The sequence below is a fragment of the Manacus candei genome, unplaced genomic scaffold (genome assembly GCF_025592945.1).
Source record: "Manacus candei isolate 608988 ecotype Guabito, Panama unplaced genomic scaffold, ASM2559294v1 h1tg000005l, whole genome shotgun sequence".
NCBI classification, from domain to species: domain Eukaryota; kingdom Metazoa; phylum Chordata; class Aves; order Passeriformes; family Pipridae; genus Manacus; species Manacus candei.
The window spans coordinates 3632554-3644706 of record NW_026138053.1 but is presented as its reverse complement, the minus strand read 5'-3'; the positions used below and the strand labels follow the sequence as shown (position 1 = coordinate 3644706).

Sequence of the window (12153 nt, the reverse complement as noted above, 5' to 3'; positions counted from 1 at the left end):
TTCCCAAACTGAGAACATTCGCAAAAGCCTGAAGATAACTCAGTCCTAATTTTTAAGTGTCTTCAGTGCCTAAATCTCTGAGCAGACATGAAAAACGTCACCTCAGTAGTCATTTTTTGCTGATGATTTTTGAGCTACTTGTTTCATGCTTTATTACAAGGAAATTGCTCATTTAATTATATGACACAATCCTTTGTTTTGAAAGTATCAAGAGGAGGCAAATAGTCATCATGTTTAGATACGAACGCTTCGGAGTTGTCAGTGTTTTGTAATGATTTTCAGAGTATAAATTTCACTTCATGGGTCTAGGAAATAATTTCTCAGAGCAACTGAAAGATGAGCCTGTATTTGTGTTTAGTATTAAAACAGTGACACAGAAGATGGGGTGTGGAAGGAACACTTGATTGCCACTATATCATAATGTATTTGGTAGAACACTTATTCCAAGACGCTTCCGATAGAGCACTTTACAGCTGCAACCACGGTAATTTAATATACCCCTGATAGATTGTCTTCATATTGAAATAGCTCCTTGTGGTTACAATTTAACCTTCAAAGGACACAAAAATCCTACTGTGTTGCTCTTGCCTAGTCACACAGCCTGCAAAAATACAGCAAAATTACTGCATGTTCTCAGAAAATTAATTCTCTTTCTGTTTGGGAGGCTTTATAAAGCATAGTCAGGTAAGTGGGGGAAAATTTGTGAATGAATAATTTGTGGTTTGCATTTCTTAGAAGTAGCTGCAGTGCAGTTTTTGTTTCAGTTTGTACAAGGTAATATGTCCTTAGCTGCTCTGCATTTGTGTTTCTGCTGGTTTTGTGCCTCTGATTCCTCTTCCATGTCTTGTTTCTTATCTTCTTTCCTTTGACAGTTCACCAGTGCAGCAGAACGCTCCTGTTCACTTGGATAATGGTGAATACTGGTCCAGTCGTGCAGCTGTGTACAAAGAGAAGCCTCACAGAGCGATCTTTGAAGAGAGCCTCGGAAAAATATACAAAAACATGTACCAAAAAGTTGCTGGCACTGTTTCAGACCAAAAAACACATTCCTGATAGCAACTCACCTGAAAATGCACAGTACACAGTGTTCACATTTGTAACTAAACCTATTTTTATATAAGAATATTTTTACTCTATTTTTAAGGTGCCATTATGGTTGGGCATACGGTTGGAAAAATGGGGGTTTGGCCTGTGTTGACATTAACATCCACCCCCCAAAACAAAGGAACAAAAAATCAAGCCCCTCCATGGTTAAGCAAGATGGTATTGTTCCTTTGAGACTATGAAAATAGAGTCATTTGAAGATTAATAGGTCTGCTGGACATTCCTGTCTGACATCAACTCAGGTTTCAGCTGCAACCAGTTCTTATTAAATAACTAAAACTACTTAGTAACATAAACAGAATTGATTGAAGAAACAACCAATGCTAGCGGTCAGAGAGGGGGTCTAAAGGGGAGGGTGAATGTGAGTGGTGTTTTAAAAGCGACCCATGTGGGACAAAGGGAATTGTTTTCTAGAAGATTGCCTTTGAGTTGTTTATTTTGGAGAAGGGCAGAAACGCTGGTACTGTAGGACCTAAAGGTTTTTGAAGTGGTTTCAAGCACCTTTAGCAACAAGTATTCTAATACTGTGAAATTTTAAAAGAAACCCACCCAGCCCAGCAGTGTTTGTATCAGATGAAAGGTCATCTTCACACACCCTTTGCATTTGAAAGTTTCCAGGTTCTCCTGAATGCAGCCGTGACATTTGCCAATTTACCTGTAATTTTAAAAATTATGAATAACAAAGGAGTGTGCAGGGGGAAAGACCAGAGCTAGTGAGCAAGCTACTTGTGTTCTGTACAGGCCTTCTGAAATTCCTGCATCACAATCCCACCTAATTTGGAGCCTGTCCTTCCCAGTCTGCTGGGATCCTGTTGGCAGAAATCGCTTCGTTTTTGCTAAAGGCCACCAAATGTTCATCAGCAGTTCGATGCTTTCCCCGGGGATGGAACCTTTTCAGCCTTGCATTGAGCAGATCCCACATTAGCAGACCAGGGCAAATTGCCCATCTCTTGAAAAGCAGAATGTTTTAAAAGGGCAAGAGTGTCCATCTCCCGCTTCCTTTCAGAATGGGGGAAAAAACAAATGCCTGTTCTGGCTCCTTCCCTGCCTGAGCGAACAGATTCAGTTTCTCCGATGCCATTTTACCTGTTTGATTGGATAAAGGATAAAGCTGGGAGTACAGATGGCAGAACATATGACTGTAACCTGCCAGCATGCCTAGATAAACAAAAAGTTGGTCTACTCTGCCTTCTATCCTTTAATGCTGAGACAACATAATTGATTTGAGAAAGCAGTTGGTGAGCAATTATGCTGGTGGGAAGGCACGTTGAAAGGCTGTGTGCTTCTGTTTCAGGAAAGGAGACTCTCAGAGGAAGTGTCTCACATATAGACATTTCTATTCCTTGTAACTGTTAAAGCAGTTGAAGTGGATTAACACTGATAACTTCCTGTCCCTGATGCCATCTAGCACATTAGTGCCTTCAAAGGGCATTAGTTGCACAGTCTTATGCTGTGGAGAAGTGTGGAGTCATTCTATGAAGTGAAAAGTAAAACTTCCCCAAGCTGTGCCCCTGGTGGCCATGGAGTGTTGTTCTACCAGTACCTGGTGTTCATGGGCCTATTCCTGTGATCCCCTATTGGTCCATAAAGGAATAGTTTTCTTGCTGTTCAGGAAAGGTATATTGAAATGGATCCTAAACAGGTAGTGCAGATTCTGAGAGATACTTTCCAAGCTTTTGGTTTAAAAGTAATCTATTAAAATCTAAAGGTTGTTGCAGTTTCCTGTTTGTGTTTGAGCTGCAATATTCAGTGTTATTCTTATGGTATCCTGCAGTTTGATTCAATGTTCTCTGTGTATTCCCTTCCCAATCTCACAGTCAAGTAGAAGTTACAGTCTTCTGAAGATTGGCTGCTCCCCTTTGGCCTAATCTAGTTCTGTGACATAGAAAACCTGTTCGATTTTTCCTTCCCCAGTAATCCATCAGATTTTAGTCCCTGTTTGTTTGATGTGCAAGAAAACCTGAATGCTGAAGCTTTGTTTTGGGGTTTTTTTTTGTATGGATGGGGTTTTTTTTGGAAGGACAGAGGTTGCCATGAATTCGAGACATAAGGAGGAGATGAGGAAGGTTGGAGGCCACTGTGAAAAAGCAGAGTAGTGTTCTCAGGGGGTCCATAGGAGTATCTGGGGTGTATCTGTTTAATTCCCCTAACTAAAGAAAGGGAGCATATAGTAATATGTCAACTTTCAGTTTTCATCAAAGATGAAAACATTTTCAGCAAAGGTAAAAAATAGATGGGAGAAAATAGTGTCATCTATTGAATTTTGACCAGTAGGAATATTCTCAGGGTAGCCTTCTTATGCAACATAACAACAAATGAAGCAGACAGACTCTGTGTTTGGCCCTGGTCCAGCTGTGAGGGGAGATGGTGTGTATAATGTCTCTCTGAATCAGCTGCTGCAGGATATGTTTCTCTCTTGGGTCAGTCATTCCACAGCTTATACGCCGTGATACAGCAAAGAGTGTTCTCTTCCAAGTGCTGTGCTGGAAATCCTGTTTGGTTGATGGAAAACTTTTCCCTGAAATGTGACTTAAGACCCAAATTACTCCAATCTGTCCATAAAATCTGCAAGCCACTTTGTTTTCAGAAGCACTTGGCCCCTTCCCTGTTTGCTGAGCTAACCCTGCCATTAATACACACACGAGCACGGCTGTTCCTGTGCTGCTGCAGCATGTGATAAGTGAAGGTTCAGGCAGTGAACCAACACAGTAATAAACTGTAATTGTTTAGTGCACCTTGCCTTCTAATACAATTTAAATCCCTCCTATCAAATGCAAATTTCTAGGTTCCTAAGTGGAGCTTTAAATAGCATTTTCTATGCTCATTCCTTATCTTTTGCCATCCACAAAGTTGTTAGTGACAGTGGGATGGCAGAATTCCACCCCTGTCATTTTGCCTCCTAAAGGAAAGCTGCCTACTCAAATCTAGAAATAATGGGCTAGATTAAGAGCGAATTAGTGTTTTTCTGTAGAGTCTGTGTCTTTCTCTTGCCCTCCCCAAGTTATAATAACCCATGAGCATTCTCACCAAATGCTGTTCAGCATACAGTGATGCTTGCAGGATGCAACCAGTGCAAAATTTTATCACTGTCATTTTAGTAAGTCAGACCCTGCTTTCTACTTGTTCCCTTCCATCCCTCCTGTGACTGACTTGGTAGAGTTTAGGATCTTGGGGTGGCTTTAGGAAAACGACTTGCCTGCGTTCAGTAGAAATGCAAATCCTTTGCTGAGTAATAGTTGCTTTGGAAATCACTCGGTCATTGACCTGTTGTGGATTAAAGACAGAAATGTCAAACACTTCAATAATTTGCCTTATCTAAGTTTTCAACTTAAGAGAAGCTTAAATTGGTCCACTGGGGACAAGAGGCATAGGGATGGCTGGAGTAGTGGGAACAGCTTTGTAAGATAGATGGGAAACAGTGTGTATACTCCAATGCTGAGCAGCTTGGGAAGTGACAAGGGCTGTTCTTTAGATTGTGCATCACGTTTGAATTTTACTGTTACTTCAGATGCTGACAAAATTGTGGGAGGAGAAAGAAATCTACCTGTAGGTGTTGGGAATCTATTTTTGGGGTAAAATAACAGAACATTTAGCTCTGCTCAGTATTAAATAGTCTTTTCCAAACTCCCTCTCATTGTTACCTCAGCTGTAAAATAGGGAGTTTGTGCTCTGTTGAAGCTTAATTAAATGACTGTGAAGTGCTTTGGGATCCTGAGGTGAATGTTAAAGAAATTATTTTATGGAAACCTGGCTGAGAAGTCCCATCTCATCTCCAGGTTACTAAAAAGGCTTTATTTTAATTTTCCCAGGTTTATTATGTTTTAATCAGACAATTATTAAACAAGTCTTAATCAGATTTAATAGATTTCTGTCCTGATCAGAGGGCCGAAAAAGATAATGAACTGCTTTACTACATGTGCTTTTAGGAGCTAATCTTTACAGTTGGTATCTTGCTCAACTTCTGTCTCCTGCATGATCTGGCTTCATATACTGATTGCTCTTATGATATGGAGGGGGGGTTAACTATAAATTATTTATTTCATCCTGATATCTTAGTGCTGTTTGCTACGTGTACTAACCAGCACTATTAACATCTCTCTGTTAACATGAGGGTTTGTTCTCATCCTCTACCCAGAAACAAGGGATGCAACGGTGTGAGCAACGTGTCAGTGAAAAATTTTGTGTGTTGTGCTACAGGTTTGTCAGAGAAAGTATGTTGGAAGGAATCTCTGCTTTTTCAGTCTGTATGCAACGAATAAATTAGTATATAATTCTTCTCTTCCTAATTTTTAAGCTTGAAATCTTTTCTGAAACAACTGAACTATGCAACGAAATTCTCAGCCATTTAGCAACGGTCACTTACTGTATAAATCTGGTAATGCAGAATCTCTGGGTCATAGGAAAGGTCATGGTGTTATTACTTCAGTAGTTGTGGGGTGTTCATTATCAGGATGCTGAAAATATCTCAAGAGATTTGTTTAGTAATCAAGGAATTTGAGGAAACTTTTGAATCAATGAAATTTAGCCTCTTGGTTCCAGTGAAAGCACTTGAAGCTAAGAGAGAACAGCACTTCTGTGGCTGATCTTGATGAGCTACCTCACTGACAGGAGGGATGTCTGGCTTAAATGATGGTCTCTGGTAGCAGCAGAGAACTGGTCTTTGCCCAGTTCCTTTCAGTTTCAACAAATAAACCAGCATTGTGAGAAGTGATTGAGAACACCTGATAGTCCTGTTTCTATTACACAGTGAACTATTAGGCACAAGCCTCCTTGATTGCATTGGTTTCTGCTGCTTTCCCCATGGAATTCAAAATAACATCAACCAAAGCCCGTAAAAGATGTGGCTGTAGCTCCTTTTATCAGTGTTGGCTTGCCAAAGACATGCAGTTTGTTCCCAGTTTGTCTTCAGTGAGAAATTCTCTGAAGTGTGGTGATAATTTGTCTGGATGGCAACATAAAGGAACTGTAATCTTTCTCTTTGCTTGATCTATGTGGAGATTGTGCTTTTTCTTCATGTGTATTTCCCTTCAGTTCTGGGTGATTGCTTCTGACCTAGCAGAGAGAACTCTCTGCAGCCTGAGAAGTGGTGATCTGAGCCACCTTCTCACCTCTTCAAGGAAAGAAGTTTGCTGTTGCAAAACATCCCCCCTCTTGGTTCATAAGAAGGTGTTTGGGTAACCCTGTAGAGCTGATGCCATGGAGTGAACAGAGCTTCACATAGAGTGGGGTGGGAGGCTGAGAGCAGGGGAGATGCTGAGAGTGTTTGATGCTTGGTATGCCATGAATTATGCATTTCTATACCATGAATTATCAGTGTAGAAAATAACCTGTGAAACTCATGAGTAACAAAAGCACCATTTACGTCACTGAATGGTGGTGAATTCTACTGCTTGTATTTGTGTTGTTACACTGACTTGAATTTTTGAATGTTTAGCTAATTGTGTTGTACTAAGACTATAGTTGTAGGAACTGTTTCATTCAGTACTCCAGTAGTAAACACTTGCTAATAGGTTGCTTTCCCTGCCTACCTTGTTTTCACCACAGTCATCTAGTGTTTACATACATTTTAGCCTCTGTGCCATTTCTGAAGGCTTTATTTGTCTCATTTATGTTTTTGGTTTGGATAATACTTAAATATGAAATCCATCTGGGAAACATATTGTATATTCACGTTGAGGGGTAAAACCAGTTTTTAATTAAAATTTTATACAGCACTTGTATTTCACTTTGTCCTGTTTTATTATGAAACACTTCAATCTTCTTCCTAAAACACATATGTCTTGTGCACTTCAAGATGTTCCTTGTTGCTCATGCAGAACCAGTTTCGGAGCTCTGTCAGCAGAGTGCCATATGTTCTGGGGTTCATTTAGCTTCTCTGGCATTTGTGTAGGCAGCATATTGGATGTAATGCAGCTCAGCTCAGCTCCATTCTTCTCTTTGTAAACTTGTCAAGAGATAAAAAAAAAAGCAGGGAGAAGGAAAACACTGAATAATACTCGAGTGATTTGAATTATCAATAAGTTACGGGAACGTGGCCAATCAAAATTGAGGTTTCTCGTGTGCTTGAGGATTTTCCTTAATTGCGGCTTATGCAGAGCCTATAAAGTGATGCATCCCTCGGTGCTACCCAAAACAAGTGCTCAAGATTAAGATATAACCCAAACCACTTGGAAATGACAAGCATTAAGTGCTCGATTTTGCATTGATCTGCTAGTTTAAATTTAAAAAAGAAAGAAGAGTACTAGAAGATGGGCGTGTGAAGGGATCATACTCCTCTTTGGTGTCCTCTGGCTTTGGGGAAAATAACTCTGCACTCTTTAAATGCCTGGTACTGAAAAGAGAAATCTCAAGGCTGATGGTGCCCTCCTGTAAAAAAACCCCAAAACAACAAAAAGTCATTTTTCTACCAATCCATTCCTGTTTCTTCCCTGCCCCCAAATCTTGACCATGAACCAATAGGTGCCATCAGTCTTTAATAAATGCCTGATGTGTAGGCACTTGGTGGTATCCAAGTATCTGCTCTGCTCTGCCAAGAGATCTCAGAACCATCTCGGTGTCTGTGACAGAGGCCCAAAGTATTCACAGGGCCAAAGTATTTCTGGGATTCTGTAACTAGAGTTTAAAAACAAAAACCAAAAAAACCCACAAACAAACACGAAAGAATAAGGAACTAGCAAAAAAAGAATCCATATTAATCTGTTTCCCCTTTGCTGAGGTGTGGGACTGGAAGGAAAGGGCACGACTGGCTGCTGGAGATGACTGTGTGGAGGAGTGTGAGGGAAACTTCTGCAGTCGTGACCTAAGGGCAGTCAGAAATAACCAGCTGGAGTGACATGAGTGTAAACCTGGTTGAAGTGACAGGCAGCTCATCTTCTGGGACTCTATTTACATATGTTTAAAACAAACCAAAAAAAAAAAAAAAAGGTGCCTTTGTTCCCAAGGAAAATCTATTTACTTGGCATTCAGCTCATGTATAAGCTGGAACTTCTTTCACAGGAGATGTAGAAACAAAGTGACTGACATTTCTGCTTTGATGTGAGGCTGAAGCTAAGATTTGATTTTGAAATATGAAAGTAAACTGAAACTGCCTCCAATTTAAAGGTGGATTTTTTTTTAATGACCTTAAAAGTTTTGAGAAGTTTTTTGTCCCCCCCCCTTAGGGACCAGAAGAATTTATAACAGTAATCTTACTTATAGCTGTAAGTCTACAGAGACAGTGGCTGTAGGTTAATGAAAAATTGACACTGCTACTTGCCTGTGCTTCCAGCAGAATTTTTTTTTCTTCAAACTGAAGTGAACTATTGCACTGTGTGAGCTGGTTATGAGTCTCACATATTAAACTGAACGCTGCATTTGTGGAACTACAGGAGCGAGTCACAGCTGAACGTTCTGAACATGTTCCTGTTTTGAACAAATGCAGCAATAATTACAGGTTTCTTAAAATGGTTATGCTGGTCCTTCCCACACACACTCAGAAATAAAGCCTGTGGGTTCGTCTAAACCAGAGAGTGGCAGGGGAATCGTCCCTGGTGATCCCCATCCCAGTACAAAATCCCAAGTGCTGTCAGCCCATCTCCTGTGGCACTGGGGCTCCTCGGGGGACACCCTGTGGCCCACAGAGAGTTGTTCAAGTGTCCTCTCCAGGAGCCTTTCTGCGGTGTCTTTTGGGACAGCTTATTCCTGGGAACTGTGCACAGAAATGGCATGAACTCGGCAGCTCAGGCTGACTTTGGTTCAGAGTCTGACAACTTAATAACTGTTTGTTGTCCTTGACATGGTGGTGCCATCTGGTCCTGCTTGGACAGCTGATCTGTAATACTGCACTGCATGGTATTCCAGCTTTTGCTGATGGAATCTTGGGCTGTGCTGGAATGGCACACGGATACCTCGATGCCTGCCTGTGGCCAGGTGGCACGTGCTTAAATCACATCCCCCCGTGCTGTGATGGAGAGGGACACACAGGGCTGTTGGAAATTGCTTTTGAGACAAAGGGAGGGAAGGCATGAAGGTGGTTTCAGGTATGATATGGGATCCCAGATCAGGAATCAAAGAGCCATTGGAAGTCCACAGTCTTCCCTTCTCCCCTTGAAGGACTTTAGATCTGACCAGACTCTGAAGAGTGCCCAGTGCCACCATAGCAACACGGTGTCAGGGCAGGAGCTTAGCAAATGGCTTCTTCACTCATGTTCAGCTGCTTCAGAGGAGGTTGTACAAAAATCTCAAATTGCTGTGACACCAACATTATACCTGTGCTGAAAAAAAATCACTTTCATCTCTTGCTCCTTGTGTTGCCCTCACAGCACACTGTATATCGCTCTTACTCTTCAAGGAAAATAAAAGAAGGAATGTTCATCCCTGACTTTGGGGAATCCTGGAGGTTGGATGGGACCTCCCACATTATGCTGGCATTAGTCTGAAATGAGGAAAATAAATGTATACCTCATTAAATGTATGTAGAGGACTGTGAGAGGAGAGGCTTGAATTTGGTTTTTGCATTCACTCCATTTTGTCCTTTGCCACTTCCTTTTGGCTTTATCCCCTTTTTTGCCTTTCCATGATTAAAAAGCCCTATTTCTCTGCATGCACTGTCTGTGATTTTTATTTATGTGGTGTTAAGTTCATAACAGACAAGTGCTTCATGAACAGAAGGGGCTTGATGAAATCCAGCAGCTGAAAGCCAGAGCAGAATGCAGTCACACCAGAAGGTGCAGATCCTTTTTTCTTTCATGTAATGAGTATTTAGCTTTTAGGACACCTTAGCCAGAAACTCATTTCTTCTTAGCTTGCAGTCTTTGTGCCAGGATTTACAATGATTCTAAAAAGAAGGTGGCTGAACTGGTAACATAATAAAGAAATAAACAGAGATGTTCTGCCACGTGCACTGTGGTTATTACTCAGTCAAACATCACAAATTCTACCAGTAAATGCCAGGTAAAAGTAGCAGATTAGACCCTTTAGAAGTTCAGAGTCTGGTCCTGCTTTGGTATGTATGGCCTCGACATGTGCAGCCTGACTCTCAAATCAAACTACAGAGTGTCCCCAAAGTCACTGGAGATACAGCTCCAGTTTTAACAGAGGGGCATCTTTCCTCTCTTATTAACTCATTTCCTTTTAATCTGCAGAGGAGCCAAACCCTGCTTTGGGGTATATTCAGGTTTGTCTTATTTGTCATAAATTTTTCAAGACCTGTGCTACACTGATGACTTTTTAATTACAAAACAAATCCAGGATACTTTGTTATGTAGCAATGAGATATGTGGTTAAACCAGCCAGTTTAGTACATGTGCTTTTGCTGCTCTGCAGAAATACACAAATGCACACTTGGAAATCCTCTTGCTGATATGTCAGCATTTTGAAACTTCTCCAGTGTGAGGTTAGCAGGGTTATTTTCCTTTGTCTGGGGTTTAAAAACACTGTTCCCAACCTGGTATCTGGGTAAGATAAAATTAGTCCAATGAAGGTAGGAAGTTGACTTTTTTACCTCTAGCAGAAACACTTCTTGACTGCGTAATTCAAAATTGTTTTAAGCAATCTTCTCCTTCTCCCACGGCAGGGAAGAGCAGTAATTTCCCACTGCCAGAGGTGACACAGCCCAGAGCCAGGCATATGGGAAAAGGCCTGTGGAGAGACAATGGTGAGTATCTGCACAAAAACAGGGCTCAGAATATAGGTTCATGGGTATAAATAAAGTAATGCAAAAGCAAAGCTGATATGAAGTTTTTGCATTATTATTTGCAGTAAAAGTAGGAAAGGGATTCTGATAGGTACTTTGGTATTATTATTATTATTATTATTATTATTATTACTGAAATTATTATTTTGCTGAAATGTAGGGAAGGGACAGTAAGAAGAGGGTGCAGAAGAAAGGTAACTAAAACATGTAAATTTAATGAGTTTGTTTCTTTTCCTCCTAAGGGACCAAAGATGCAGAAGGGTGCTGGTACTCTGTCAGCCCACGTGCCCTCCTCTCCCCACCAGCTTCACCCTGGTGAAGTTCCCCTTTTTAGGAACGCAGGGAGGGCAGTGCTCCCTGCAGGGATGAGAGCTTGTGATCCTGGGTAGGAGCCACTTTAACCAAGAAACAGTGACTTCAAGCTGCAATTCACCTGGGCAGGTGCCCATCTGTGCATGGCAGGAAGCCTGTGGGTGCTGCTCCTTCCTTGGCCCAGAACTCGAGTGTGAGGAACCAGAGAAAACATAGTGCCCTGTTTGTTTACTCTCCACCCTGCTAAAATGCATGTGGTTTCACTTCTTTCCTTTGTAATAAATTGTGCCCACCACAGCGTACACTGTTTTAAATAACATTTTAAAATATTTTCCGGTAAATTAAAGTGATGACATGTTTGTAGGGTTCATTGTTAATTTCATTTCCTTTGGCTCAGCCAGCCAGATAAAATGCAATGTTATTAATCTTTGTTTAAAAGAAGATCCTTTGCCGAACAGTAATAAATGATCTTGATAGATTTGTCAGGAAAATGAATGATAATCATTTGCAGATAGACACGAGCCTAGTATGGAAGATTAATAAGAAAATATGTATTGGCGTCATTAATAACATCTGCTGCCAATGGACTCGTATATTGGTTGCAGCCCTGAGAGCGATGTGTTCTTGTTAGGCTGCTGCAATCCATCCCGTGCTGTGAGGAGCTGCTCGGTGCTCCTGGGGCGATGACAGCCTGCTCCCCAGGACAGCCTCCCAGGATCCCGACGCCGACACCGCATCCGCCGTCGGATGAGCCCGTCATCGCCAAAGCCCCGGCTCTGAAAGAGCAGAGGGGCTGAAATGAGGAATAACACGAGAAGGAAACTCACCCCACCCTCAGTATTCAACCAGGAGGAAAAATGTTTTTTTTTTTCTTTTATAGATCTTTTTTATTTAGTTTTAAATTTTTTTTTTCTTCTAATTACGTTGCCTTCCTTGAAAATACAAGGAAAGGTCAGGACGTTTTTGAGACAGCTTTGGTTTATTTCAATGAAACATTTCAGACTCCCCCTCCCCAGTAATTCTTTTTCCTTTTGTTTCACTTCAATGGTTCAAAGCAGAGCAGT

At 41.2% G+C, this 12153-nt stretch overlaps 2 protein-coding genes across 16 annotated transcripts in view; one reads left to right on the top strand and one right to left on the bottom strand.

Annotated features, from left to right (window-relative positions):
- Positions 1-6818, top strand: part of SPATA6 (spermatogenesis associated 6) — a 43608-nt gene extending 36790 nt beyond the window's left edge. For all 3 annotated transcript variants that reach the window (XM_051799823.1, XM_051799833.1, XM_051799813.1), the window contains one exon: positions 873-6818. In XM_051799823.1, coding sequence (XP_051655783.1) covers positions 873-1053 — 181 coding nt within the window. In that variant the 3' untranslated portion in view covers positions 1054-6818. The remainder of the gene's footprint in view (positions 1-872) is intronic.
- The window catches only part of SLC5A9 (solute carrier family 5 member 9), a 27677-nt gene continuing 22147 nt past the window's right edge, over positions 6624-12153 (bottom strand). For 3 of the 13 annotated variants that reach the window (XM_051799715.1, XM_051799679.1, XM_051799707.1), the window contains one exon: positions 6624-11865. The gene's annotated coding sequence lies outside the window, so the exon portion shown is untranslated. The remainder of the gene's footprint in view (positions 11866-12153) is intronic. The other 10 variants (XM_051799688.1, XM_051799599.1, XM_051799627.1 and 7 more) reach the window with 10 other exon arrangements.